We start from the raw sequence: 27,549 nt of genomic DNA, 5'->3' as shown, positions 1-27,549 counted from the left end.
TTTTTTTTAATTTCCAAAATGGTCTCATAAGAACCCCTTCGATAAATTAATTTACCTTTCCATTTTTTTGAGCATGCATTTTACCTATCCAAGGTGGCACATACTTTTTGCATATTTACATAATGTTATTATTTTTTTAAAATTCAAATGAACTGCCCTCTAATTTTAAAGCATCATTATTGTACACATTACATATATAAAGGAACATTCAGCATGTTAAACACTTTACTTTTTCTTTTATAATATAAATTTTTTTTATTTACTGTACATATGTCATAATCCACGGTTTTTATTTCATGTATAGGGGAAGTAAGAAAAAAAAGAAAAGAAAAAGTTATTGCTGAATTTAAAATTACGTTCTTTTAAAATTTCTCAAATGTATAACGAAGTGGTTTATGGAAAAAACACTATATTAACAAAAATGCAATGGTTTTTGCTTACGTTCTTTTGCTTATAAAAATAAATAATGTGTGTGATATGTACAATATTATTCTATTTAGTTTTCCCCTGTTCATTATGTTCGATAGATTTTATTCTTAAAAAATTTTTGATGTTACTTTCAAAAAATATGAAATACTCATTTATATATGTTCTAGGAATATTAAAAAATAATTAACATAATTCTTCTGAAATGAACATATACATACAAGAATGTGTTAACTATGAAAGTATAAATGATAAATAACAAGGTAACTTTGAGCTTAAAATGAAGGATAGAAAGAATGGATATAAAATTTTAAAATGGGCTTATAAATATTTTTTTCGAATGTCGAATAATTCAGCCATTACTTAAACTGTATTATACTTCAAGAATTAGCAAATAATGATACAATTAAATAAAAAAAAACAATGTGAATATATATAATATATACAACTCTTACACTGCCCTGTTTTTCCATTGCATATTTAAAATCTTATCAAAATGGGATTTAAAAAGAAATATACAAAATGGCATGGTGTAAAAAAAAAAAAGATAAATACAAGCATGTAAAAGTAAAAAAATCTATAAGTTTATTTTTATGTAATAATCTTTAATATATTCTTTTTTATTTTTCATTTCGAACAGGATAAATGTAATTAACTCTATATGATGTGTATAATAATGACCTGCTTTCCGATGCAGAAATGGTGTATTTGAATAATATGTTTTGCGTGTATGTACACTCATAAGTACGTTACAAGTATACGCATATATATATATATATATAGGAATACGTACAAGAATACACACATACATGCATAATACTGAAAATACGAAAAATAGTTCAAACATACATATGTATATATATATATATATATGTATAGCACTTAAAATATAAGGAACACTGAAATAAACACGAAAATATGTAAATGGATACAAAATTCTAGAATGGATATACAAAAATGCCTAAACACAAATATCCTTTGAACATTACTTTTCCAAATTGAATTTTTACATTTTGATAATATTCTCCTTTCGCACTATCATTGAATCAAAGAGAAATATATATTCTATAATTTAAAAAACTTCTTTTTTTTTTTTTTTTACGAAAAAATTTTGCAGCACTTTTGTTGTTAAAAAGGTGAATAATGTTTGTAATGCCATTATATTGTTGTTTTTTGAAAATATTTATGTTTTCATTTTTATTTTAACATTCCTATTTTTTAGATACCTAACATATGAGTAAAAGAAAATTATTTATGTGTCGTGTGCTTAAGTGTATTAAGTAGGTACTTTTGGTTTCATTTTTTTATGTTTTTTTTATTTTTCTTTATTATTCTTTTTATTCTTAGCAAGTATTATAACATCCAGTAGTTTTTTCTTTGTATATTTTCTTAAGTGTTTTCTTTTTTCCTTTTTTTGTTTACTTATTACTCTTATATTTATTTTTTTTTCCTTTATTTATTGTTGTTTCTTTAAAAGTACCGAAGAGTAATATGTATTACTTTTCGAACTGAAATGTTTTTTATATATGACATCACGAAAGCCACATAGTATATAAGAATAATACTAAATTTTTTTTTTTTTTTTTTATCATTTTATAAAAATACATGTGGAGTGTGTGTTTATTACAAACAACAAAAAAATTTAATTAAAAAAAAAAAAAACATAAAAAATGAAATATCAAAGAAAAAAAAGAAATATATATAATACATTTTAGAAAAATATGATTTATTTTAAATAGAAGTAACATTTTTATATATGTGTACATATTTATTTAAGAGTACATAACTTTCTACAAATGAATGTGAAACTAAAAAGATTAATTAAAATATAAGCGTCATCCAGCTTATACGTATTTATGCTTATTTTTGTGTTTATTTTTCCATATATATATATATATATTTATATATCACAGGGTTAGTATTTATTTTTATGTTTACCCTTGTATTTGCTGTTGCGTTTATATTTGCTTTCATTTCTGCGCCTATTTTTACGTTTACTTCTGTAATTTTACTTCGTAGTTTACATGAATTAATTTTTACGCATTATTTTTTAAGTGCTACTAGGATATTTTACTCGGATTTTATGGTTAATTTTTAACATTATTTTTACCTGTTTATATTTGATGTTTCTCCGTTTTTCGGTGAAGCTCACATTTGCATTTGCGTTTAAACTTATACATATATATATATATATATATTTTTTTGTTTTTTTTTCTTTTCTGTTTCTCTTTTTTTTTTGTTACCCTGTTGAATGGTTATATTGTATGCCACAGGTTAAATTGTTCCGTAGCATGAGATAAGCAGGCGGAAAGCATTTATACGTATGTACGTATGTATTCATATATATGTATTTATACATGTATGTCTGTATGTATGTACATATATTCTCATGTATTGTATACATATATATATTATGTGTATACCACAAAAGGAAGAAATGTGTTAATATGTATAAACACATCAGTAAAAAGAATTTTTAAGGGGAAATGCTTCAGTAGAGTATTTTGGAGTAAAATTGGGAATACTTTATTATTTCTAATTTATAAGTTCCTATTATATATCTGTTTTAAGGTTATGATTGTTTAAATTAGTTTATGTAAATAATACATTTGATTTGAACATCCTCATACTTAGATAGGTATATATATATATATATATATCTATATATACCGGTGGATTAAAGATAAGGGTATTGCTGATCCTGATACATACATATACCCGTGCCCACGTAAATACGTATATATACACATACACATGTACACATTTTTACCATGTTCTGGTGCACGGCACAAGTACTTGAGCCTGAGAATGCGCCGTATAGTTTTACGTGCTGTACATTGATACATTCTATTTCAAAATATATAGTTACATAATTTAAATAATAAAGCTTTATCATTTTTTCCTTTTTTTCTTGCACAATATATGTGATAATATATTTAATGTGAAGTAGAAATAATTTTTTTTTTTTTTCTAGCTTTTATATATGCTTCTACATTAACTTTTAAGTAGTAGCATTGAAAGAAAAAAAAGTATACGTCATATTTATTATTATTATATTTTTTTTTTTTTTTTTGCTACAAAATTACATTTCGTGTGTAGAAGGGGTGCCATATTTTGAGTTAAGAAGTGCAGACTCTTTGTAATAATCCCAGAATAGGTGATATATATCAAAAAAGAAAAGGAAAAGGTATAAATTAAAATAGATTAAGTTATAACAAGTTAAAATAAATTAAAATTAATTACAATAAGTGACAGCTTTTACGTAAAGTGGGTTAACCTTTACAGAAATTGTAGGAATAAGGAAAGAAGAAAAAAAAAAAAAAAGATATTTTTTTCAACACTGAATTTAAAGATGAGAGTCAGACGATTGCAAACATACCTGGCGGAAAATAACTTGTTGAAGAAAAGTTCAGTAGATGGTATAAGAAATTTAACCTTGGGAATAGATGCTATGTATTTTTTAAGAACAGCAAGTGACTTAAAGGATATTTTGAGTGATGCCTCTGGGTGTATATCTCCTTGTATATTTCATTTAATAGATAAACAGTGTGAATATTTTAACAAGTTAAATATAAATTTAATATTTGTTTTTGATGGAATAACTCCAAGAGCACATAAATTATTCTCTGCGCAGTTTCATCAACATATGGAACAAGGGTGGATATATTATGTAAATGATGAGAAAAACTTATCATATAATACTTTTTCTCAAGTAGCTAATATATGTAATTCTGATTTTACCTTTTTATTATTTCATTATTTAAAAAGTAAAGGATATAGATGTATATATGCACCATATTTAGCAACATCACAATTATCTTATTTTCTTGAAATAAATATAATTGATATAATTCTAGGTCCACCAACAATAGTTTTATTACATAATGTTGAAAAAGTAATATTAAATATTTTTTGGAAAAAAAATTATTTCGAATGGGTAGATTTAAATTATTTACTAAAAGTATGGAATATAAATAAAGAACAGTTTACTGATGCATGTTTATTAGCAGGTACAGAATACTGTTTAACTTTTCCTTATTTAAATTTATCTCATTTTAATAATGGAAATAATGAATTTAATTTTGGCATATCCATAGAATTTATTAGACAGTCTCCATTAATAAGTTATTTACAGCATTTTCCTAACGAGGAATTGAGAAATAACCATGTAGAAGGATATTGTGTATGTAAAACACTTTTGAAATTTCCTCTAGTTTTGTTGAGCAGTGGAGAGGTAAACCTCTTTGAGTCGCATGATGAAGGTCAGCTAACTGACCCTCTGCAAAGGGAGTGCATGTTTTTAAGTAATACAAACAGAGAGGGAGAGGGAGAGATAGAGGTAAATGGAGATGATCATAGCGATGTTGAAGATGAAGGTGCTTATGATGATAATGACAAAGACAATAACAGTGACAAAGACAATAACAGTGACAATAACAATATTAATGATAATGACAATAACAATGACAATGACAATAACAATGACAATGATAATATTAATGACAATAACAATGACAATATTAATGATAATGATAATGATAATAACAATAACAATAACAATAACAATAACAATAACAATAACAATAACAATGACAGTGACAGTGACAGTGACAATTGTGGTTCCCATGATGATGCCCCTGATGAACGTTGTAGTGAAGGAAACAAATATGACAGCAGAAGTTACAATAAACTTAGCAGAAATGATAATCATACTAATACTAAGGAAAAGAACGATGATGAAGGTAAGGGTAAAAAAGACCCAAGTGAAAATAACAAAAAATATGCTAAGGGGAGTAGGGACAACTTAAATGTAATAAAGAATACAACACAAAACGACTCACATAATTCAAGTGCTCTCGTTGATAAATGTAATGTACAGTTGAAATTAGTTAACTTAGAAAAAGAGAATACATGTGCAAGTTTGACCTATAGTAATTCAAATGATGTTGTTTATACATGTGGTCAGGAAAAAAATGAAGAAAAGGATGACAACAGAATTAGAGGAAACAAAAACGATGATGACAAAGATACATGTAAGAGGGGGGGGGGAAATGAGGAGACTGCAAACGTTAGTGAAAATTGTAGCAACACGGGAAAAAATTTAAACACCCATGATATGAATAATATGAACCGTTTGCATGCCGGTAGTAGAAATGCAGAAGGGTTAATGACTAATGGTAAGAAATGTAGTGAAAAGGACAAGATAAATGAAAACTCAAATTTAAACAGTATTAAAGAGGACAACGTATGTAATATAAAGAAAAGGAAACAGCAAAATAAATCAAAAGTAGGCTGCAAGTTGGTGCCGCATGATTATATAAAAGTAGTAGGGACTAGATTCCCTACTTGTGTGTACTACTTAATGTCAGTTGGTCTTTTAAGTAAAAAAATTTTATGCGTTTTGGCCTTAGGTGAATGGGTTGATTATACCCACCCAATTATTGATTCCTTCGAATATCGGGATTCACTAATTGATTTGAGAGAATATAGATGTAGAATACTAGGTCTTATTTCAGTAAAACTGAACCCTTTTTTTTATAAAAGAAAAATAAAATTTTTCGATTATGGATATTATATAAATAACATATTTGATCGAAATAACAAGTTTACATATCTTGACATAGATTTAGTGGACGGATTTTTGTGGAATATAAATAAAAACAATGTAATTGAAGAGATTAAGAGACAAAATATTAGTAAGGTGGATTTACAATTTATTTTAAGGTGGCATTTGTATTCTGAAAGTAAAAGTATATCCTTAGTCTACAAAAAGGAGGAGTACTTGTGTGAAGATAAGTTCGAGTTAAGTGACACAAGGGGAGAATCACCTGAACGTGTAAATACGAATTGGGGAAATTTAGGAAGTGCAAGAGAAGAGGAAGGAACAAAGGAAAGAGAAGAAAAGGGTGCAAATTTAGTTAATGAAGACAAAGTAGAAATAGTTAGAGAGGAGGAAGAAGAAGAACGTAGTGAACACAGCAGAGATAACAAAATATGCCCTGATAAAATGATAAAGAAATATAATGATTATTATAAAAATCTTTTAAGTCTGAATAATCAAAATTTTAACAGTTTTTTATGTCTTGTATATTATATGTTTCTTGAAAATTTAGGTATTTTCACCAAAAATTGTGGTGTTACTTTATTTGGTCTTTTATTATCAGAAGTGAAAAATAAAAATATAGATAGTAATATTTTAATTATATTTGAGTTACTGAAGTTTGGATTTCTGACAACAGAACCTTTGTTACCTCCAAATGGAAAATCATATCCAAAAAATGCATATGCATCAATTATGAACAGCAAACATTTAGCTGATCAAGATAAAAAGAGTGTCCTCTTATTATCTCGAATATATTCCTTATACAGTGCAAATGTAGATCAACGTAAAACATATGATGGACTAATTGATTTTGATTTATGCGCATTTTTTGCTGTAGTAAAAATAATTAAGAAGACTCTAAGACAATTACTACAAGCATGTGTTGCTAACGTACTTATAAGTAATATGAATCTAATGCATATATTACCAGAAAATTTATACAATCCGTTAGACACGAATATATCAGGTTTTTTCGTAACAGATCATCTTATGGGTGTTTTAACCAAATACTTTTTATTATTTAACTTTGAGGATTTGAAAAAGGAAAAATCTAGTAAGCGTGTACAACCCCGAAGCGATAGTGTGACATCATCAAATAAGACCTTTAATTTGAATGAAAACAATAGTAACGATAGCAAAGACGTGAGTTATGATAGCACAAATGTGAACAATGGTAGTAGTGAAGGAATAATAGGTAGTAGCGAAATGAGCAATGGTAACAATGGTAGCAATGGTAGCAATGATAGCAATGGTAACAATGGTAGCAATGGTAGCAATGATAGCAATGGTAGCAATGATAGCAATGGTAGTATTGGTAGTGTTGACGTGAGTAATGATAGCACTGGAAGTGCTGAGGCGAGTAATGACAGCATAGAAATGAATAATGATAATACAAAAGGAAGGTATGCAAAAGAGGAAGAAAAATTAAACATTAATAATAATCCACACGGAATGAGTGAAAGTAAGAAAATTCAAAATGGGGATGTATTTAATGAATGGAGTAATGAAAATGTATATAAAATAAAAACATACGATGAAATGAATAAACCAGAAAGTAAGAAAATTTTTATTAGAAAGGGCGATGAAAATATAATGAATGAAGTAGATAAAAATGATTCTAGAAAGTGTAAGGAATATACTATGCATGAAAAATTACTAATGGACTCGTCATGTGAGAGCAAGAACAGTACATATGATCGAAGTGCCAGTATTAACAGTCCACACGAAGATGATCATGCGAATGATGATAATAATAAAAGGAGGCAAGATAATTTGGAGGAAAATTCAGGTAATAATAAAGGTGACAGTAGTGAAAATAAGGGAGCTGAAAAGAATGGCAGCAATTATGAGAGAAATGAAAATACTGGATATAAAAATGAGAATACTAGAAATATAGGTAATCAAAATAACAATGATGATGCTATAGATAAAGACGAAAACGAAAATAACTGTTGTGTAGATTATGAAGATGCTTCGTCAAATAACTTTAATGAATTTGAAAAAGATATAAGAAAAAAATTTCCTAGTTTTTTGAACCCTATAATTGATTTATGTAATGCAATAAATACTTGGAGAGACCATTTAAGCCTAATAACACAGTTAGAAAAACATACGAATGTTTACGATTTGGTTTCAGACCTAAAAGCTGCGAACAGCTTTTTGGAAAAAAAAATACACTATATAGGACTTGATAAAACACCAACATATATTAATATTTGTTCGTCTTATAATACATAATATAGTATAAAAAAATGTTAAGTCTTTTTAAAATAAATAATTAAATTTTTTTTTTTTCTTTTTTTTTTTTTTTTTTTTTATAACCAAAACAGTATTTAAATTTAATAAGTTATTAGTAATTTTATTATATCATATTCATATAGTAACTTAAATTTTTAAGTACATAAAAGAAAAAAAATATTTAATAGAATGAAACGCAGCGTTTACGTTATTTCGGGGGTATTTTACATTTTTTACATATTAAGCCTTTTTGTGTTCATGTTAATTTGGAAAGAATAAATATACACGTAAATATACACATATTCATATATATGCGCGTGCATGAGGCCATGTATTATTGCACTGTTATTTAAAACCAACTTTATTTTAAATAATAGTTTAAATAAAATTAAAATGTAGAGGATTTATTTAAATTTATTCAAAATTAATATATTCAACTAAAATAACTAAATAATAGTTGTTTTAAAATAAAATTTTTATTAAATTAATATATATAATAAATAATCATAAATGTGTGTTGGACGGAAAAAATAACAATATTATCTAATTATAATCGAAATTTTCTTTAAAATTAATTGCATTTCGTGAGAAAACAAATGGCAAATAAAAAAATAAAAAAAAGGAGAAAAAATATTTAATGTATCCATATATTTTCTATAGAATACAACATATATTATGATTTGCTTACACACTTCTACTAAATTATATACATATGTGCATTACGCATGTATACACCCACGTATACATATATACACATCCGTACGAGACATAACTCTTTTGCTCGTTTTATTTTTACAGCACTTGAAAAAAGTAAATTGTAGAAAAGTAACATAACAAGGGAAAATAAATTAAAATATTTGCTTAAAACGTTTAAGGTATAAAATGGTTGTCTTGTTTTTCTGCATATCTCATTGCTGTTGCAACGTAGTTAATAAAATTTGCAATTTTTTTTTTTTTTTTGGTCTGTTTCTGTTCTCTTTTTTTAAATGATAAAAAAAAAAAAGAAAAAAAAAAAAAAACATTAGTATATTTATATTTATTAATGCCTTATAAAAAAAAAAATTTTTTTTCTAATTTCTTGTTTGAAGTTTTATTTTATGAAATGCATGTGAATCAAAATGGTTAAAAATATGGTAAGCGGAATATATGTCTATATGCAACTATAAATACGTGTGCATGTGTATATATATACATATGCATGCATATATGCACACATTTGTTTCTGCTTAATTATTTAATTTGGTAAGTGTTGAAAATACACGAAAATAAATCTTACGGCATCCTTGAAAGAGAGCAGTTACCTGCAAACAGTTGTACAACAACCAACAGGTTTAGCTTCCTCAGATGGTAATCTTTTCAATTGTAAACTTCCGCGTACATCAAAACTGGATGCAGGAATGCTTCGTTGTTGATCGAAACTGCCAATACCTCTTGAACTATATTGATTTAATAAATTAAGTTGTGAAAAATCTTCACTCCTTAAATTATTTTGTTCATTTAAGCTTGATTGATTTTTCATAAAATCAAGACTTCTACTATATGCATTTTGTGTATATGCGTTTTCATTATAATCATTATATAAACTCATTTTTTTCTGATAAGAACCATTATCCATACTATATCTTTGTACACTTTGTCTTTGAGAGTATTTTTTGTACTCTTCTTCCCAGTTAATGTGCTTAGAATTCCTTGGAACATATTTTATAACTTCCTCTGCATCTTCGATTTCTTTAAATCTAACAACTTCTTTGATTTGAGGTACCTCAACAATTTTGTCATGCCATTTTTCGATAATATTCTGGCGCTCAACAATCTTTTCTACTACTTCAATTTTTGGAACGTATTTGTTTTTGTAATGTATGTGAGGAACTTCAACTATTTTCTCAATATATTTAACTTCTGGGACTTCCACTATTTTCTCAACAACGTGTGTAACATTTTTTGGGACATGGATAATTTTTTCTTGTATAATAGTTTTTGGGACAAATTTTTCTACCGTTTTAATAATTGGAACTTCAACAGTCTTTGTAACAACATCAACTGGTTGGTAGGCTGTTAATGCAACCCATTTTCTATCTACTGTAGATGTCTCTTTTGCATCCATACTATCAGATTTTTTAAAAATCGGCGAAAGTTTATTTGAATCTTCCATTTTATTTATTTTAAAGGAATTATAATAATCTATAGTAAAGCGTAAATTTAGGTTTAAAATGAATGACTTAAAAATTACTAATATTATAAAAAGGAAGCGCAAAAAAATTTAAGTTTATTTTGCAAATATAGTAAAAATATGGTCGTGAGGACTGGGGAATTTTATATTTAAATATAAAAATAAAAAAACGAAAAAATAAACAAAAAAAAAAAAAAAAAGTGGGAAAAACAAATAAGCAAACAAGAAAAACAAACAAACAAACAACCAAACTAACAAACGATCTAGCAGGCAAACAAGTAAACAAAATGCAATATTATTTAGAGAAGTGTAAAAATTAAAAGAGAACAAATAAAAAACCTTTGTGTTAAAATTTTGAACGCAAATTAAAATTGTTAAAACAAAAAAAAAGGAAAAATGGAATAGAAAAAGAAAAATTAATATTATGTGTACATTCATCTATTAAATTTTCATATTTATACGTTTATATTTAATTTTTGCACATCAAATATTTAAAATTATTATTTTTTATTTTTATTTTTTTTTTCTTCTACAAACATAATTTAGTTATCTTACTGTTTAGAAAGAAAAAAAAAAAAAAAAAAATAGCTTATCGGCACAGTATTTGCTTATATATAATGAACAGTTAAGGTTAAATTATTCACCTAAGTGCATATTTATAGTATTTTGTAGTCATTTATTGCACATAAATTATGGATAAACATATAATAAAATGTTTATATATTTAATATTAAATAATGTTAAGTGTAAATTTCATTTTTCATATTACTTTTCTATTGATTTTTAACGTACACACAAAAACAACATTGTGTTAATCGTAATCTACAAAACAATTATAGCTGTAAATTAAAAAAAAAAAAAAAAAAAAAAGCACACACAAAAAAAATAGCTGTAAAAAATAAAATTTATATGTAACGGTTCATAACAATCTATAACAAAATATGTTAATAATTAGTTGTCAAGTAAATTTGTATTATTAAAAAATTTTTGGTGAAATAAATCTACATATATATATAATATGTTAAGAGAAATTTCCCTTATTGTGAATAATAATTTAAAGTTTTTAAAAATATGTATCAATACATTTTTTCTAATTTCTTTATACATTTCAAAAAAATGACAAAAATAGCGAAACTAAATTGTTATTACAATTATTTTATTTTTTCTTTTTAAGTAGCTATATTTAACACACATAAAATTTCCTTTTTTTTTTTTTATTCTTTTATCTTTTTGACTTTACTGCATTTTCAGAGAGATGAATTATATACATTTAATTCATAAAAATAAACATTTTTGTTAATCGTTATATAAAATGAACATTACATAGGTAATCTTTCGTTTTACTATTTTAAAGAATGGAAAAAAACAGATAAATTTTAAAAGAATCTCCTTAAATATTGACAATATATAATGTGTAAGTGTATATGTATGTTACTTTTGGGAGAATTTTTTTTTTTTTGGAATATGGATATTACGTTAAAAAGGCTTTAGTTCATTCATTTTTCGAACAATAGAATTAGCATATCTTTAAATTTTAATTATTTTTGGTAAAATATAAAGAATCAAAAAAAAAAAAAAGAAAAAGCGAATGAAAACATTTTATGTTTTGCTTCCTATAATAAGAAAATGTTTTATTCCAATATAAAATAAATAGGCTAAATAATTAAATGGTTTATATATGAAATTTGTGTTCCTTGTGATTACATGAACTATATTGAAGAGACATTTAAAAAGAAGAAAAAAAAAAAAAAAAAAAAGGGAGAAAAATGTTATTTATTTCTTTTTTTTATTACAGTATTAATTTATATTATAACGTAATAATATTAATAAATAAAAATAAGAAAAAAAAAAAGGTATAAACAAAAATTGTATCTAAGTAATGCAAGCGTTTCTGAAGAATATTATATTCGTAAATGTTGGTGTACTCACCATACAATACTTAATTTGAAACATATATGTTTTGTGTTGTACATATCTATAACACATTAAATTACAGTATATTACTTAAAGGTGTTCATGAAGTAGAACTGCATAAGTATTTATTATGAATTACAAACTATTCAATAAAATTATTTTTTGCCTTTTTTATTATTTATGTTATGCACTTTATATAATACACTTCTAATAACTTGAATTCATTATTAATCATATAATGTTGTATGGTGATGTAGGTGTAGATTTTTATAAACATTTTCTTCAAATTAAAAAATAAAATTTTAGTAAAAATAAGTAAACTAGCTTAATTTTTTAAATTATTCAATAAAAATTAAATTCAATAATTTAAAAGCTACAAAAATACATTAAAAAGGGAAGAAGTTCGGGAATGTTTAAATACACTTGTGAGTACCTTCGAAAATTTAATAATTTTACTGTATATTCTGAATATGCAGTAAATGTTGAAATGGTCCGTACATATATATATACAGTATTCATGTTATATATATATACATATGTATATACGCACTTGTATTATATTGCCTTTTTATTATGATGTAAAAAAATGATACTTAAATGCTTGTTACATTAATAAAAAAGTAATATAAATAATTTATTGAGAAGAAATGTTTGAGCACTGCGAACCTGTACGTATGTAGTAACTTATTTTTTCCTTTTTTATACACTTCTCATCCTTTTTTTTTTTATATAAAATATAAAATTAATTATTAATTTTTCATATTTCACTTTACAATTATTTTTATAATTATTTATATAAAAATATAATAAAAATATAAAAAATAATTATATGAACTTTTAAAAACAATTAAAATTTTTCCAATTTTAAAATGTTCCGAAGGAAGCAAATAAAAGGAATGCATATTATATAATACTATATTTTCAATAAAAAAATTTAAAAAATATTGTATAAAAGGAAAATAAACTTTTTTTTTGAATTTTGTTTACAACAATTTTAATACATATCGAATTTATTGTTTATCTCAAAATGAGTAAATTAATGAAAGGAGCTATTGATAACGAGAAGTTTAGACTTCGTCGTATTCGTATAGCTTTAACCTCAAAAAATTTGAGAGCTATAGAAAAAGGTAATGTTTTTGAATAAAATTTTCAAACATAAATGAATAATGTTTGTGTTATATGCATTTTATAAAATAGTAAATTATCAAAGGAAATAATATGCACATATATATATATATATATATATGTGTTAATACATTTATGCGTTATTTATATGCCAGAAAATGTTTTTTTTTATAACGGTCAAATGTATATTTACCGAGTGAATGTAGGTGTAGCTTTGATGTATACTTAAATTATAGATGAATGTGAGTTGAGAGTATTTTACTGTTTTTATTGAAACGAAAGGAGTTTTTAAACCTGTTACCGTACTTGATGTTATGACGTTATCCATTTTGTTGAACGAAAAATACATATATATATATATATACATATGTGGGTACATAAATTTATTACTGTTGCATGTGTTTGTAATAGGTTATGTGAGAATTCATAGCAATTTTTAACATAATATATTGGAATTAAACAAAATTACATTAAATATCTAATTCGTAGTAATTTATATGTATTACATATAAATATATATATATATGCACAGATATTTATATACATTTTTTGCACAACAGTTTGCAGTGACATTATGAAAGGAGCAAAGGAAAAAAATTTAAATGTATCGGGACCCGTGAGATTACCAGTTAAAACTTTAAGGTTAACAACAAGAAAATCACCATGTGGAGAAGGTACCAATACTTGGGATAGATTTGAATTAAGAATTTATAAGAGGCTTATTGATTTATATTCTCAATGTGAAGTTGTTACACAAATGACATCCATCAATATAGACCCAGTAGTTGAAGTAGAAGTTATTATAACAGATTCTTAATATATTTACGAAGTATTTTTCTTATTATTAAAAAAATATAAGAAAAATAATTATATTTAGTTGTAGATAGAGGTATATATAATTTATTAAAAAGGAGCATTGAACATAATGAACATTTTCATTTTTTTTTTTTTTAAATAAATTATTATTATATATAGCAAAATTTTTATAATAGCGATGTCATTATTATTACTGTAACTTTACTATTGCTCTTATTAGAATTTTTTTTTTTTTTTTTTTTGAAAATTTAAATTAAAACAAAAACTACATAATTCTCTAAAATTATAAAGATTTAATTTTAAAATAATAAATATAAAAAAAATAACAATAAATGTTATGATACTTTTAATTGCAAGGAAAAATACATAATACACCTATTAATAGGTAATATGTGTAAATATAAATATATATATATATAATGTGTCTTATTATTATGATATAAAATAGAAAAAAAATATATTAATTTAAAAAAAAAAATTCCTTTGTTAATATTTAGAGGTAGCTAGTAGTTGTAAAGGGTTGCAAGATATATAAGACTATAAAATTTATTTTTTATAGATTATATCACTGTTAAGTATTCTGCATTATTAATGAAAAACGAAATTTTTATGTTCTTAAATAGTATGTTTATGGGTATATCTATTTTTACAATGAGTGTGTGTGCACGTATGTATACGTGATTGTATGTGGATATATATTGTATATATATACGTATATTGTTCATAAGAAAAAACAATACTACGCACGCAATGAGTTTTATAGTATTCTTATAAGAGTATATATTTTATCTTTTTTCTTCATTAAACCAAAAATAATAATTTAATGCATTACAGTCCTAAAATGAAATTAATAAAAATAGGTAGCATATACGTAAGGATAAAATAAAAAAATATAAAGTTGTGGAATGTATTTTAAATAGTTTGAGTTCAAAATTAATAATACAAATATTTATAGTAATTTTATAGTAATGATTAATTTTCTTTTTTTTTTTTTTTTTTTTTTGACCATTTTATTAAAATTATATAGTGCATCCTGAGTTTGGTGAAAATGATATATACTCCAAAAATAATAGAGGTAACAAAATTTTAAATTCTTAAGGGTTATAACTTGTCACATCGTTGATTATTATACCGTCTGATAAGTCAACAGATACTAAAAATGTGTACTCCTTAAAATGTTTCATGTTCGAACCTTGTAGATCTCGCGCACAATTCATTTTTTTAAGAATATGGTTACCGAGCATTCCTAATTGTTTTATTATTTTATTTTATTTTATTTTGTTTTTGTTTTTATTTTTAATTTTTTTTTTCCTTCACTTTAGTCTATATATGTACATACAAAATAAAGTATTATTTTTACGTGTTCAGATAATATAAATATTATTAAAATTAAAGACAGTGTTATATTGGCATGGTACTATTTGATTATATAGAACATTTTTACTTGTATTTAGAGGGATGCATTTTAGTGCACTTTGTGTTGTTGAAGGTGTTAGTTCACTGCACCATATAAAATTATTCTTTTATAAGTTAATTTATTTGTTAGTTCATTTTGTTCTATTTTATTATTTATTTTTTTTTTTTTTTTTGCTTATTTTTATTTTACATTTTTGAGAAAACAGGAATTATTATATACATAAAATGTAGAAAGAAGGAGAAAGTTAAAAAATATAGAAGTTTTCAACATATATATATATGTTTTTTTTTTAATTTTTTAACATGCATATTTAATCTCAGAAATGAATATGTCCTACAATTTTTTTTTTAAATGTTATATAAGGATTATACTCTGACCGATGTGTTTTAAGGGTGCACCAAAAAGTATCAACTATTTTTGTCACAGTAGCAATATAATTAATTATACATGAACACACACGTACGTACGTACGTATGTATGTATGTACGTATGTATGTATGTACGTATGTATGTATGTGTGTGTTTATGTAAAAATATAACAATTTTTTTAAACTGAAAGGTGAAATTCACTGTTGCCCCATTACACTGAATAGGAGGTACTTAAAAAATATAATATATGCATTTGTATTTTGAACTCTGCGTACGTTATTGCAAATTTGCTTCGGGTATATATATATAGAGAGAGAGAGAGGTATGTGTTTGTACATTCACGTATATTTGCGTTTATGTGTATGAGGGTACACCATTATTTGTTACCAACATATGTATATGTACCTATGCGCAATGTTTATGTTTATGTAGGTAAATATAGCTTAACATCCACACATGGAAATGTGTGCTTTTCCCAATGTTCGATGTATTTCTTCACTAATAATACAAACATTTCTGTCCTTTTTATTCCTTTTGTGTTTCGATAAATTTATGGATTATTTTTTCTTAATTTCTCAATTTTTGAATACCTTAAATAATCGATATCTTAACTTCTCAATTTCTTAATTTCGCAATTTTTTTTTTTTTTCTTCTTTTAAGATATATGAACAATTATACCACTAAAATGTTTTACTCAAAAAATAAAGTAGACATAAGTAACTTGGCTAACAGCCAAGAGAAATTGAATGAATCCTATATGTATGTCAAAAAATTAAGTGCTCAGAAATTTCCTAAAATTATGTACAACAGTGAAGTTAATAAGTTTCCGTTGCATAACATGGGTAAGAGTTCAATTTTAACTGAGAGAAATAATAGAGGTATGGAAAATAGCTGTTATAAAAATACTTATCTATTAAATAACATGTTGATAAGAAAGAAGAGTATAAATGAACATAATGACTTTAAAGATAAACCAGTCTTATTTGATGGTAAAGCAGGAAATGTAATTAAATTATATGAAATGAGCCCAGTAATTCAATGTAAAAATGCAAATTGCTCAAATGAAAATAAAAAGCCTTTAAATAGGAGTTGCATTAATGAGGAAAATTGCACACTGAGCAAAACAGAAGTAAATACACAAAAAAAAAAAATTTTGAAAAGTAAGACAAATACTTTCATAAGTTGTAGGAATAATTTGAAGGTAAAGGATGCTTTAAATCAAAAAAAAAATTATTTAATGACGGATATTTCTGAATATAATTCTGAAAATACTCAAAATGATGAAAAATTATTTGGTAAAAGATATTTTACACACAATGATCAATTTATGTACGATTTAAAAAATAATAACTCTTCATGTAAATATGAGAACGTTTCCAAAAGATCTGTTCCCAATTTTTTTTTTTTTTTAAACAAGAAAAATACAATGAATAATATGAATAAAGATACGAAATTAAATAATGATGATACGAACATATTTGTTCAAAATTCGGATGATGAAGCACAAGATAGGAATCAAGTAATTATGGATGACGATAAATCAAATAAAAATAATTTTCATCAAGCGAGACAAATCTCTCTTATTATGTGTAATGGAAATGATGTAGACGATTTATGTGTAGAAGACAACAGATGCAATAATGTGCTACGAAATTGGAGGAAGGATAAAAACAATATAAGCAGCATAGGGAAAACAAATTTTTTAGTAAAAGAGAATAGCAATTCTAAGATAATAAATGTTAAACCACTTAAGGATAGTAGTGATGGATTATATATGTATAAAAATAAATATGTAAGTGAACGTAGATACAATGAAAAATTAATGGAACAAAAAAATATCTTTAATGCATATGAAAGTAGGTTAGGTGATAACACTAACATTTTTCTTAAAAGGAGAAATGATAAGCTCAACACTTTTAATTGTTTAAGTGGAAGTATTAGGGATCTGAGTGAGAAGAACATCGTACATTCTTATAGAGGAAACTCATCCCCCTTTAGTAATTATGTCAAAACAGTAAATTCAAAAAGGATATGCAGCAATATTACTGATAAAAGTAGTGCAAGGTATATATATCCACTTAGCACAGTTGTTCGTGCGGAGCTTCATGAAACTACCCAAATCCCCATCTCAAAAAGTGTGAGAGGTATTATTCGAAATTTGTCAATTAACGAAAAAATGAAAAACGTTACAAGATCATGCAGTGATGCAAACATAGTCCATAGATGCATTGAAGGTGGAGGCAATTATATGAATCGTTGTCGAATGGAAAAAGAGGAAAATAATCAAAATGGAATGGAGAAGTGTAAGGATGAGAGTAATATCATAATGGAGCATCATGCAAGAGAAAGGAAGGACATAACGAAGGTGTGCGAGGGTGAAAATCCACTTGTAAAAGGTAGGTATGAAGGAGAAAGTTATCTTGTAGGAGACGAGAACGAGGGAAAAAGCAAAAATGACTCAGTTAGAACAAAAGAAACAGGAAATCATAGCGAACTCAACAGAAACAAACCTGATAATATGGACACTAAAAATAAAAGCACTCGTAACATATCACCAAAAAGTGTGAACACATCAGGTAGTGTATGTATCAGCGAAACATGTAGTAGTGAAAGAAGTTATGAAAAATATGGCATAAAAATAAAGAAAAATCATACTGATAGTATTATAAATAAAGGGGGTAGTATTACAACACAAAGCGATGATTTTATAAAAAGTAATCAGTTTTTAAAAAGAAAGGAAAAAAAATTGCTATATAGAGAAGAAATCAATTTTATAGAGGGACTAAGTAGAAACCGAATAAAAGAGTTAAAGAAAGTTTTAAAAAAGTTGAATAATGCTAAGGGATATAAATTTAATATTGATAAATTTCTTCTTCAGGAAAACGGCTATGAGAAAATTATAAAACAGAAGGAGCAGTATGCTGTTGTAGAGAATAATACACACTATTCTAAAAATGAACAAGTAAAAGTAGATGCTGATATGGGGGTATACGATGGTGATGTAAGCCATCACACTAATGCGGATATAAGTACGCATACAGGTGACGAATTAAAAGGGGAAACCGAAAAAGGACTATGTTCGAAGGAGGATATTAATAGTAGAAATGGTAAGGATTACTATATCAATGAGGCATGTAAAGGGAACTTCCAACATGGTGAAGTGATAAATTTGAACGGTTCAAAGAATGAAAAGACCTCGTTAGAATTCCTTTATAAGATAAAAAGAAGCTTAAACGTTCTTGACTTATCTTTTAACGAATTAATTAAACTAGACAAGGTAAAAAATATCTTTTGGTATTTATATATAAAACATGTATTGAAATGTAGGGGTGATAATGTTACAGATTTTTGTGAGTATTTAAAAAACAAAATAGATGAAAAGATGAATAAACATTATTTTATAGAATATGTGAACTATAAAAATTTTCAAACATTTAGTAAATCAAACTTTGAAAGGTTTGAATATAAAATGAAGATACTAGGAATTTTATTTTATTTACTAAAGTCCTATCCACTAGATTATGATGAAAATAAAGGATGTTTTTATATGTTGGATCCACAAAAGAACAAAATGTTGAAAAGTGTAAAATGTAACATTATGAAAAATAAACTGAATCACGTCAAATTAATAAAGGAAGTGAATGAAAACTTTAAAAATAATTTTTTCTTTTTAGACAAAATATTTATTCCGAAAGATGCTTTTTTTTTTGTTAAAGATTCACAAGATATTGTGTTAAGAGATAAGTCCAATAAAAAAATGCATATACACCAAGCTTTAGTAAATGATTTGAAAGAGGATATAAAGGAAAAAACGGTGTTTGACAGTTTGTATGCTTCTTACCCTCCTTTTAAATCGGACTACTACAGATATATACAAAAAAAAAGAATACAGAATAAAATTAGGAAGCTTAAGGAATACATACTATATTATTATGATTTCAACTCTGTGCAAGACTTTTTTGAAACGTTGATTATATTTGACCAGGAGTACCACAAAATTCCAAAAGTTAGTAATACTTCAGATAGCAGTTCACATAACATTACATCTAGTTCTTTGCCTAAAATTTCACGTACTAATTGCATAGCACTTTTTAATCTCACAAAAAAGGTATATGGTGCATACTGTAAGTTTTGTGTTGAAGGACATAAAGACTTCTTAAAAGATAAGCAGACAAACAATGATGAAATAAGGAAAAGTGTACTCAACCGAGATGAACAGAAAGGTGAGATTTTGACAATTGTTGAGGGGTTAAAGCAAAAGGAACACAATAATAAATGCATTACAAATATAGACAGAGTAAGAACTAATAAAAATGGAGAAAATGAAAAAAGTTCACAATTTTTTCAAAAAAGGAGTAACTCTACAAGTATATCTGGGAGTAGTTCGAGAGATTATCAATGTTTACTAAAATGCAAGAGGGAGGAGGAAAGAAAATTAAGAGAGGGAAAATACTCAGATGAGAATGACAACTATGAGAAAGATAAAGCAAATAAGATAAATGTACCAGGGAACGACGAATTACATAATGGTATTAATAGAAACGATAAATGCAAGTATAATAATAGTGCTAGTGATGATACATATGATAGTAGTGATAAATGCGAGAAAAGTAATGTAGAAGAACCATATAGAAATATGTCGTCCAACTGTTTTAACAAAAGGTGTAATAAAAAGGAAAATGTAATTGAAGAGACTTCGTCAACATATGAAGAGTTCTTTCATATGAATGACAATGAGAAAAAAGTTAAGGAAGTAAATTTTAAAACTTTGAAATTATTTCTTGAAAATTTAGGGAAAATAAAAGGATATCCAAATTTCACATCAATTGATGAATGCTTTTTGGGTATATGTTTTTGCGACCCGGATATACCTAAGCATTTATTTATTCAAAAAAGGATACTACCAAAAAATATGAATTTCAACGGTTTTATGAACTGTATGAGATACGTTCCATATGTTATACCTGACTTTCCTTTGTCCACAAGTTATTTCATGTCAACATATAATAGTACTAATAGTAGTAGTGATAGTAATAGTAGTAGTAGTATTAGTGGTGAGGACATATTTAACTCAAGAAATGCTTTTTTAAAAGTATTAAAATATAGAGGAAAGAAAAATAATATGATTGAACTGAGAAATAAAATTGTGTTAGATATAGTAAAAATATTTGTTTTAATATCATGGGCATTTGGTGTCGATACGGGGCAGTACAATAAGTTGGTTGACATTCCTTCTGATAAGGTGGTTGATATGGTTGCTTCTTCGTACTACATAAATTATAAGTATCATTTGAAAAAAAGTAGAGAACACATAAAATGCAATGACAACATACTATCTTCTAATAGTCTTTCGGATTATTTGTCTAGTAGTGAAGAAGACACGAAGAGTAATGAGCACAAAGACATTTCAAATGGTGGAAAAAAGGAATACAATAATGGAGGAAAAGGCCAAATAAAAAATGAAAAGATGTATAAGCAAAGTTCTACCTCATATAAGGGAAATACGAATGTATTTTCGAAAAGTGCTCAGATGATTATGCCTTGTGATATTTCTAGACGACACGAAGAAAGAGGCAATAGAACCTTTTCAGGTAATAACCACGAAAGTAATAAAATAAATTACAGCGGTATGGTCAATAAAAATTGCCTATTTGAGGAATCCCTAATGAGGGGGAAAAAAAAAATGAGCTACAAGTTGGTACCTAAATGGCACATGTCAAATGATATATTTTTATCAAGATTAGTATCTTATGATGAGATACAAATATCTCTTCACAAAATATACCCTTTGTTTATTATACAAACAGCGTTAATATATATGGTTCATATATCGTGTTGTTTATTAAGTGAAGAAGAATGGAGGTACTTTTTTGAAAAACCTTTTACCCTATATAATAAATTAACCCCAGAAGATATTGCTCTTAGATATATCAAATTAAAAGGGTACAAATTCTTCAAATTAAGTAGCATACAGAAAAATAAAAATATTGATATACATCATGTTTTTATGAACGTACCCGAAAATATGCAATGTCAGGAAATTTATAAATTGGCTATTAATGGAGAAAGTACCTCCTGCGGATATTTAGCTGAACCGTTTGATATTTATCATTTAATGTTTATTTCTAAAGTTTTCTGGTACATTTTCTTATACTCGGACAACTTCCTCATTTTACGATCGTCTTTATTTTGGAATAAAGGCAAATATGTAACTTAATAGCTCTTTCGCGCATACACTGGACAGGTGAGGTCATAATATGTATGCCTTCACATGTATGCATAAATATGTAGGTACATATAAATATGCGGGTATAGGAATACATGTGCACCTAATTGTTCCCGACTGCTTCAAATAAAAAGTAAAAAAAGATCGGGAGATTCCTGATGTTTATATATTTATCTCTCCTTATTTACTTTTTTTTTTTTTTTTTTTTATCAAATGTTTTTTTTTTGTTAATTGTTGGTCACTAATAAATTTTGTTCATATTTCAAAAGATTTATAATTATGCATTTTTTTATTTTTTTAAATTCCATTTTATTTAAACTGTTTTTGTATATATATTCAATTACGAAGTAACAATGCTTCGAGGTAAAATACATAAGCCCGTGTTTTAACCTTCTTAATTTTTTTTTTTCCGTAATTTTTTTATTTCACATTTTTTTTTTTTTTCTTCATTTATTATTGAATTATTTGTGTTTTCTATTCTACCTTCATGACACATGTGTTTTTTACATACTTGTAGCTATCAATTGTTGTGTTGCATTTATTTACTATACATTTTATGCAAAATAATTGCGCTAAATTTTTCCTGAATATTAAGCTTTTCTGCTTCTACGTCCACATATTTTTCTTTTTTTTATGCTTTTACTAAACTTTCGTTTAATTTTTTTTTCTTTTTTTTTTTTTTTATATTTTATATCTGCTGTTTGTAAGTACATACATGGATTCCAAAAAAAGAAAAAGGGAACTTGAAGCAACTAAACATGTTAAAATGCAAATATTTTCGCAGGTTTTACTGCATAAAATGTTTAACATGTAAGCTTTTAGTATCCTCAAAAAATATATATAAGGTATGTGGTCATTCGTTATGCGAGCTACCATGAATATGTTAAACCAGTTTTAATGTTATATACGTATCGATGAATACGTTGGATATAAGGCAAACGTACATAATAGTACTGTTAAGAAATGACCTCACATTGTTTAATAATACGTTAAGAGCAACATTCGTAAAGTAATTGTTATATATACGTATTATATATAGGTGTGCAGAATTATTATTTTTTTTTATATTATAGCTGTCACTCATCTACGTCTTTGAAAAGTTTCCTCATAAAATAATTCTTGTGTTACATTATTCGTGCTCCTATTTTTAGCGTTTGAACAAATAAATATTGTACTTTTTTCAGTAGTATTTTGAAGTGCTTTTCAAAAAATATTTGAATTTATAAAACAGTATAAAATATTCTATATTAATATGTCCGTGTAGTAATTTACGTATTTACGAATGGCTTAAATGAGAATATAATTACATACAAGTTGAAATAAAAAAAAAAAAAAAATATATAATAAAATAAATATAACAAAATATAGCAAAATAAAACAAGATATAACAAAATATGGCAAATTAAAACGTTTGTTTTTATAAAATAAAAAAATGAAGTACATTCTAATTGAATGGAAGAGAGAGCAAAATAATATGATATATAATGTTTTGGAAACCAAGCAAATAGGATATTTTGAATATTAAATATTTAATTTTGTTAAATGTAATTATAATATGTATGAACCATATATTTGGAGAGATAAAACTTATTCTAGATTGAAGTATGATTTTTTTATGACTGTATGGTGAGAATTTCTTGTTAGCAAATGAGTTATACATCGTGGTGTATGAATTACTCTTGTAAAAATAATAGTAGCAGCATTAGCGCGAAAGGGTGTTTTATAATTGTATATATGTGCATGTATATTTGTCCTTTGCCCAAACATCTTTGAGTTATAAGTCTGAAAATTTCTTATTAGCTGCAGATGCACAAATAAGAAGCAGAAAGTATATTTCGAAATAGTTAATTTTTTTTTTTTTTTTTAATTTCATATTTATTGTTAAAATGCTGTCAATAAGAAAAAGTAACGTTTATGATTTACTGTCAATGCAAGAATGTAATAGTATAAATTTACCAGAAAATTACAGTATGAGATATTATTTCTATCATGCCTTGTCATGGCCTTCTTTAAGTCAAATAGCAGAGGATGGGAAAGGTAAAGTTTGTGGATATACATTAGGAAAACTAGAAGAAGAAAATGAGAAGAAGGGACATTTAACTTCAGTTGCTGTTTTAAAAACTTATAGAAAGCAAAAGCTAGCCTTTTATTTAATAACCCAAACACACCAATATGTGAATGACATTTATAATGTTGATAATATTTGCTTACATGTTCGAATAAGTAATAGTGCCGCATTAAATTTATATTACAACTTATTAAATTACAAAGTTAAAGGAACAGAGCCGCTGTATTATGGAAACAAAGAAGATGCTTATTTAATGGAGTATGTTTTTGCAAAATAATTAAAATGGGAAATTAATTGCATTAATAGGGAAGATGTGAGATGAAGGTAAAACTTGTGTGAATAGCTTGTTGCAGATGATGATAAAAAATGGATAAGGAAGTTCTTATGTAAAAACAAAGAATAACCGTCATTAACGTTCAAAATACTTTAAACTGGTTAGTAAAACTATAAGACTATTTTTTGAGGAATTGTCATATTTTTCATTTATCTTTAACATTCCTTCTATTTGAAAATTGTACGCCCATATGTATATATATGTATTAGAGTTATAAAATCGATTTTTGAAAAACTAATTTTTAGTCACATTTTATTCATATTTTGGTCGTATTTTACTTAAATAAACAACTTAAATTTGATATGCATAATTTTGATTTACTACACTCGTGTACTGCCCTCATTTTTTTTTAATTGTAAAAATGGGAAAATTTAATAATATTTTGTAAATCCACATTTTTGCAAAAAAAATATATATATATTTATATATATGTATATTATGTAATTTTTTTATATTTGTAGTAGAAATTATAGCTAATTAATTTTTACAAGTCTATTTTGCTTTAAAATATATACAAAAAATGGAAAAGGATTCCTTTTTTTTTTTTTTTTCTTTTCTTATTTTTGCGTAATTTACCGAGTAATTAAAGATATATATATATTTTTTTTTTAAATAAAAAGTGTGTACAATTTTTATGCTGGATATGACATAACATAAAATAAAAATGGTTCGAATTAAAAAAGCTCTTTGCGAGAAATACCAAAAAAAATGTGGAATTTGTAGATCATTGCATATACACATGTATATATATATGTATATTTATTTATGCATATATATTTGGTGAGAAGAGAAGCATGCTTATAACTGTATTGGCCTTATTTTATGTCGTCGTTTTGTTCCATATACTGTTGCCAATTTTCCTCGGTTCCTATGCCCGCTTTTTCCAAATCGTCCTTAAACATATCTGCATAATGCTCCTTTATGTTTTCCATTTCACAAAATAATAACGTTTGTTCACTTAGATTACTTAAAACAAAATTTAGAAAAGGTACTCTTTTCCTATCCTTCATTAATTGAGCTAGTTTATATCTAATAATTTTGCAGTTTTTCTTTATCCATATGAAGCCCTATAAACAAAAAAATAATAAAATAATATAAATTATGCGGATTACTAAAAAATGGATATATATATATATATATATATGCATTTTATAAGTATAAAACGGTTAAATTTTGAAAGAACGGAAGGAAAATTTGGAAAAATTATAGAAAACGAACTTACAAACATCTTAAGCATTGATAAATATTTTACTTTATTGAATTTAATCATACTTGTCTAGAATCGATGGAATCCCCCATTATTTCAACATAAACTTTGGCAACAGAACAATCGCTATTCAGTTCAACCTTATAAACGGTTATACCTTCTATTATATCTTCATCAATATGATATTTATAATTAAATTTTATTCCTTTTTTGTATAAAATTGCTTGTATTGCATCTTTTAGTTTTCTTTCAAATCTCTTTCTGTATATTTCATGACGAGTAGATTCTTTTTTGGATAAGAAAATCAGAGGAAATAATTTTTTTGGTACATTTGGGCAAAGGAAATGCATAGAATTTAAAAAATCTCCCTTCTTTTTAATATATACTGTAAAGTTTCTTTTGGTAAGTGTGAACAGAAATAAGAAAAAATATAGATACATTTCAAAGTGTTTATATGGCTGTAAAAAAAAATTTAAATTATTGTCCAGAGGTTTAACTCATAATATTATGCGCTTGGGCGTTGCATATTACTGTGTGAGCGTACGTAGGCATATATATATATATTTGTGTACTAACGGAATTAATGATATGTAAGGAATGCATTAGTGCCTATTTTTGACACAACTTTGTTATGTACTTTTGCTTCTCATATTAAAAACATTTTTAATTTACTCAAACAGAAATCCTTAAGAATTGATTCATATCTGCACATAGAAAATAACAGAATTAGGACCTTTTATTAATTTCGTCCTGTTATGAAGAAGGATATATGTTTATGTATAAATGTATGTGTATATTTTTTTTTTTTTGAAAAAATAAATTCGAAGTTCTTATGTTTTTTTCATTCGATTTAAACCTTGTTTACATGAGTTATAAAAATTCGGTGTTTTCATTAATTTTATTTAAGATTAATACAGGATATTTAAAAAAAAAAAAAAACGGAATTATAGAAATATGGAGAAAAATAAACTAATAAAAATTTAAATTAAAAGGATTTATATACAATGGGTTATAGAATTAAGAATAGAGAATATGAAAGCTCAAAAGTTATATATATATGTGTATATATGTATACATGATTTCATAAAATATATAAAAATGTAATCTATTTTGTATAAATGTGTGGTGTGATAAAAATTGAAAAAAAAAGGGATAATATATGAACTATTATAACGATAAATAAATTAATAAGGAAATAATAGAATAATTAAGCTCAGAAACTTAGCAAAACGAGCAAAATGGCTAAACAGCAAGTATTGGTTGTGCTGTATGCATATATATATATACCCATATGCGTATGTAGATATGAACATATGAATGTGTGTACTTTCTTAATTGTGCGTACATTTGAGCAAATCATTGTCGTTCCAAGGGTTAAACAAATTATTTAAAAATATTTTTCAAAGCATAGGAGCAAAATTTTTGTATTGATTTAACCAAAGAAGGAAAAACGCCTTTTATCATACTTAACAAATATTAATTAAAAACTTTTTACAACTCGCTAGTTATAAAGTGAGGTTAAAATTTAAGATATATATATTTTTTTTTATTTAATAACCATTTTTTTTTTTATTAGTTTTATTATAGATCAAAATTGAATGGAGAATTATATTAAGAGTTGTTTTAAATTAATACAA

At 25.4% G+C, this 27,549-nt stretch overlaps 6 protein-coding genes across 6 annotated transcripts; 4 read left to right on the top strand and 2 right to left on the bottom strand.

The window, feature by feature from the left end:
• Positions 1 to 3,778: 3,778 nt before the first annotated feature.
• Positions 3,779 to 8,266, top strand: PmUG01_08019600 (conserved Plasmodium protein, unknown function; the record flags this gene model as incomplete). Its single annotated transcript, XM_029004343.1, has 1 exon — positions 3,779 to 8,266. One exon carries the CDS (start codon positions 3,779 to 3,781, stop codon positions 8,264 to 8,266), a length of 4,488 nt encoding a protein of 1,495 aa, XP_028861042.1.
• Positions 8,267 to 9,563: 1,297 nt separating this feature from the next.
• On the bottom strand, positions 9,564 to 10,418 carry IMC1c (inner membrane complex protein 1c, putative; the record flags this gene model as incomplete). The annotated part of the gene is made up of 1 exon (XM_029004342.1): positions 9,564 to 10,418. One exon carries the CDS (start codon positions 10,416 to 10,418, stop codon positions 9,564 to 9,566), a length of 855 nt encoding a protein of 284 aa, XP_028861041.1.
• A 2,959-nt stretch (positions 10,419 to 13,377) lies between these two features.
• Positions 13,378 to 14,292, top strand: PmUG01_08019400 (40S ribosomal protein S20e, putative; the record flags this gene model as incomplete). The annotated part of the gene is made up of 2 exons (XM_029004341.1): positions 13,378 to 13,477; positions 14,036 to 14,292. The coding sequence occupies 2 exons, from the start codon at positions 13,378 to 13,380 to the stop codon at positions 14,290 to 14,292; spliced, it is 357 nt and encodes a 118-aa protein (XP_028861040.1).
• Positions 14,293 to 16,741: 2,449 nt separating this feature from the next.
• PmUG01_08019300 (conserved Plasmodium protein, unknown function) lies at positions 16,742 to 22,294 on the top strand (the record flags this gene model as incomplete). The annotated part of the gene is made up of 1 exon (XM_029004340.1): positions 16,742 to 22,294. One exon carries the CDS (start codon positions 16,742 to 16,744, stop codon positions 22,292 to 22,294), a length of 5,553 nt encoding a protein of 1,850 aa, XP_028861039.1.
• Positions 22,295 to 24,189: 1,895 nt separating this feature from the next.
• On the top strand, positions 24,190 to 24,648 carry ARD1 (N-terminal acetyltransferase A complex catalytic subunit ARD1, putative; the record flags this gene model as incomplete). The annotated part of the gene is made up of 1 exon (XM_029004339.1): positions 24,190 to 24,648. One exon carries the CDS (start codon positions 24,190 to 24,192, stop codon positions 24,646 to 24,648), a length of 459 nt encoding a protein of 152 aa, XP_028861038.1.
• An 872-nt stretch (positions 24,649 to 25,520) lies between these two features.
• Positions 25,521 to 26,352, bottom strand: PmUG01_08019100 (ribosome-binding factor A, putative; the record flags this gene model as incomplete). Its single annotated transcript, XM_029004338.1, has 2 exons — positions 25,521 to 25,772; positions 25,978 to 26,352. 2 exons carry the CDS (start codon positions 26,350 to 26,352, stop codon positions 25,521 to 25,523), a joined length of 627 nt encoding a protein of 208 aa, XP_028861037.1.
• Positions 26,353 to 27,549: the final 1,197 nt, after the last annotated feature.

This window comes from Plasmodium malariae, assembly GCF_900090045.1.
Source record: "Plasmodium malariae genome assembly, chromosome: 8".
NCBI classification, from domain to species: domain Eukaryota; phylum Apicomplexa; class Aconoidasida; order Haemosporida; family Plasmodiidae; genus Plasmodium; species Plasmodium malariae.
This window is presented reverse-complemented; position numbering and strand designations above follow the sequence as displayed.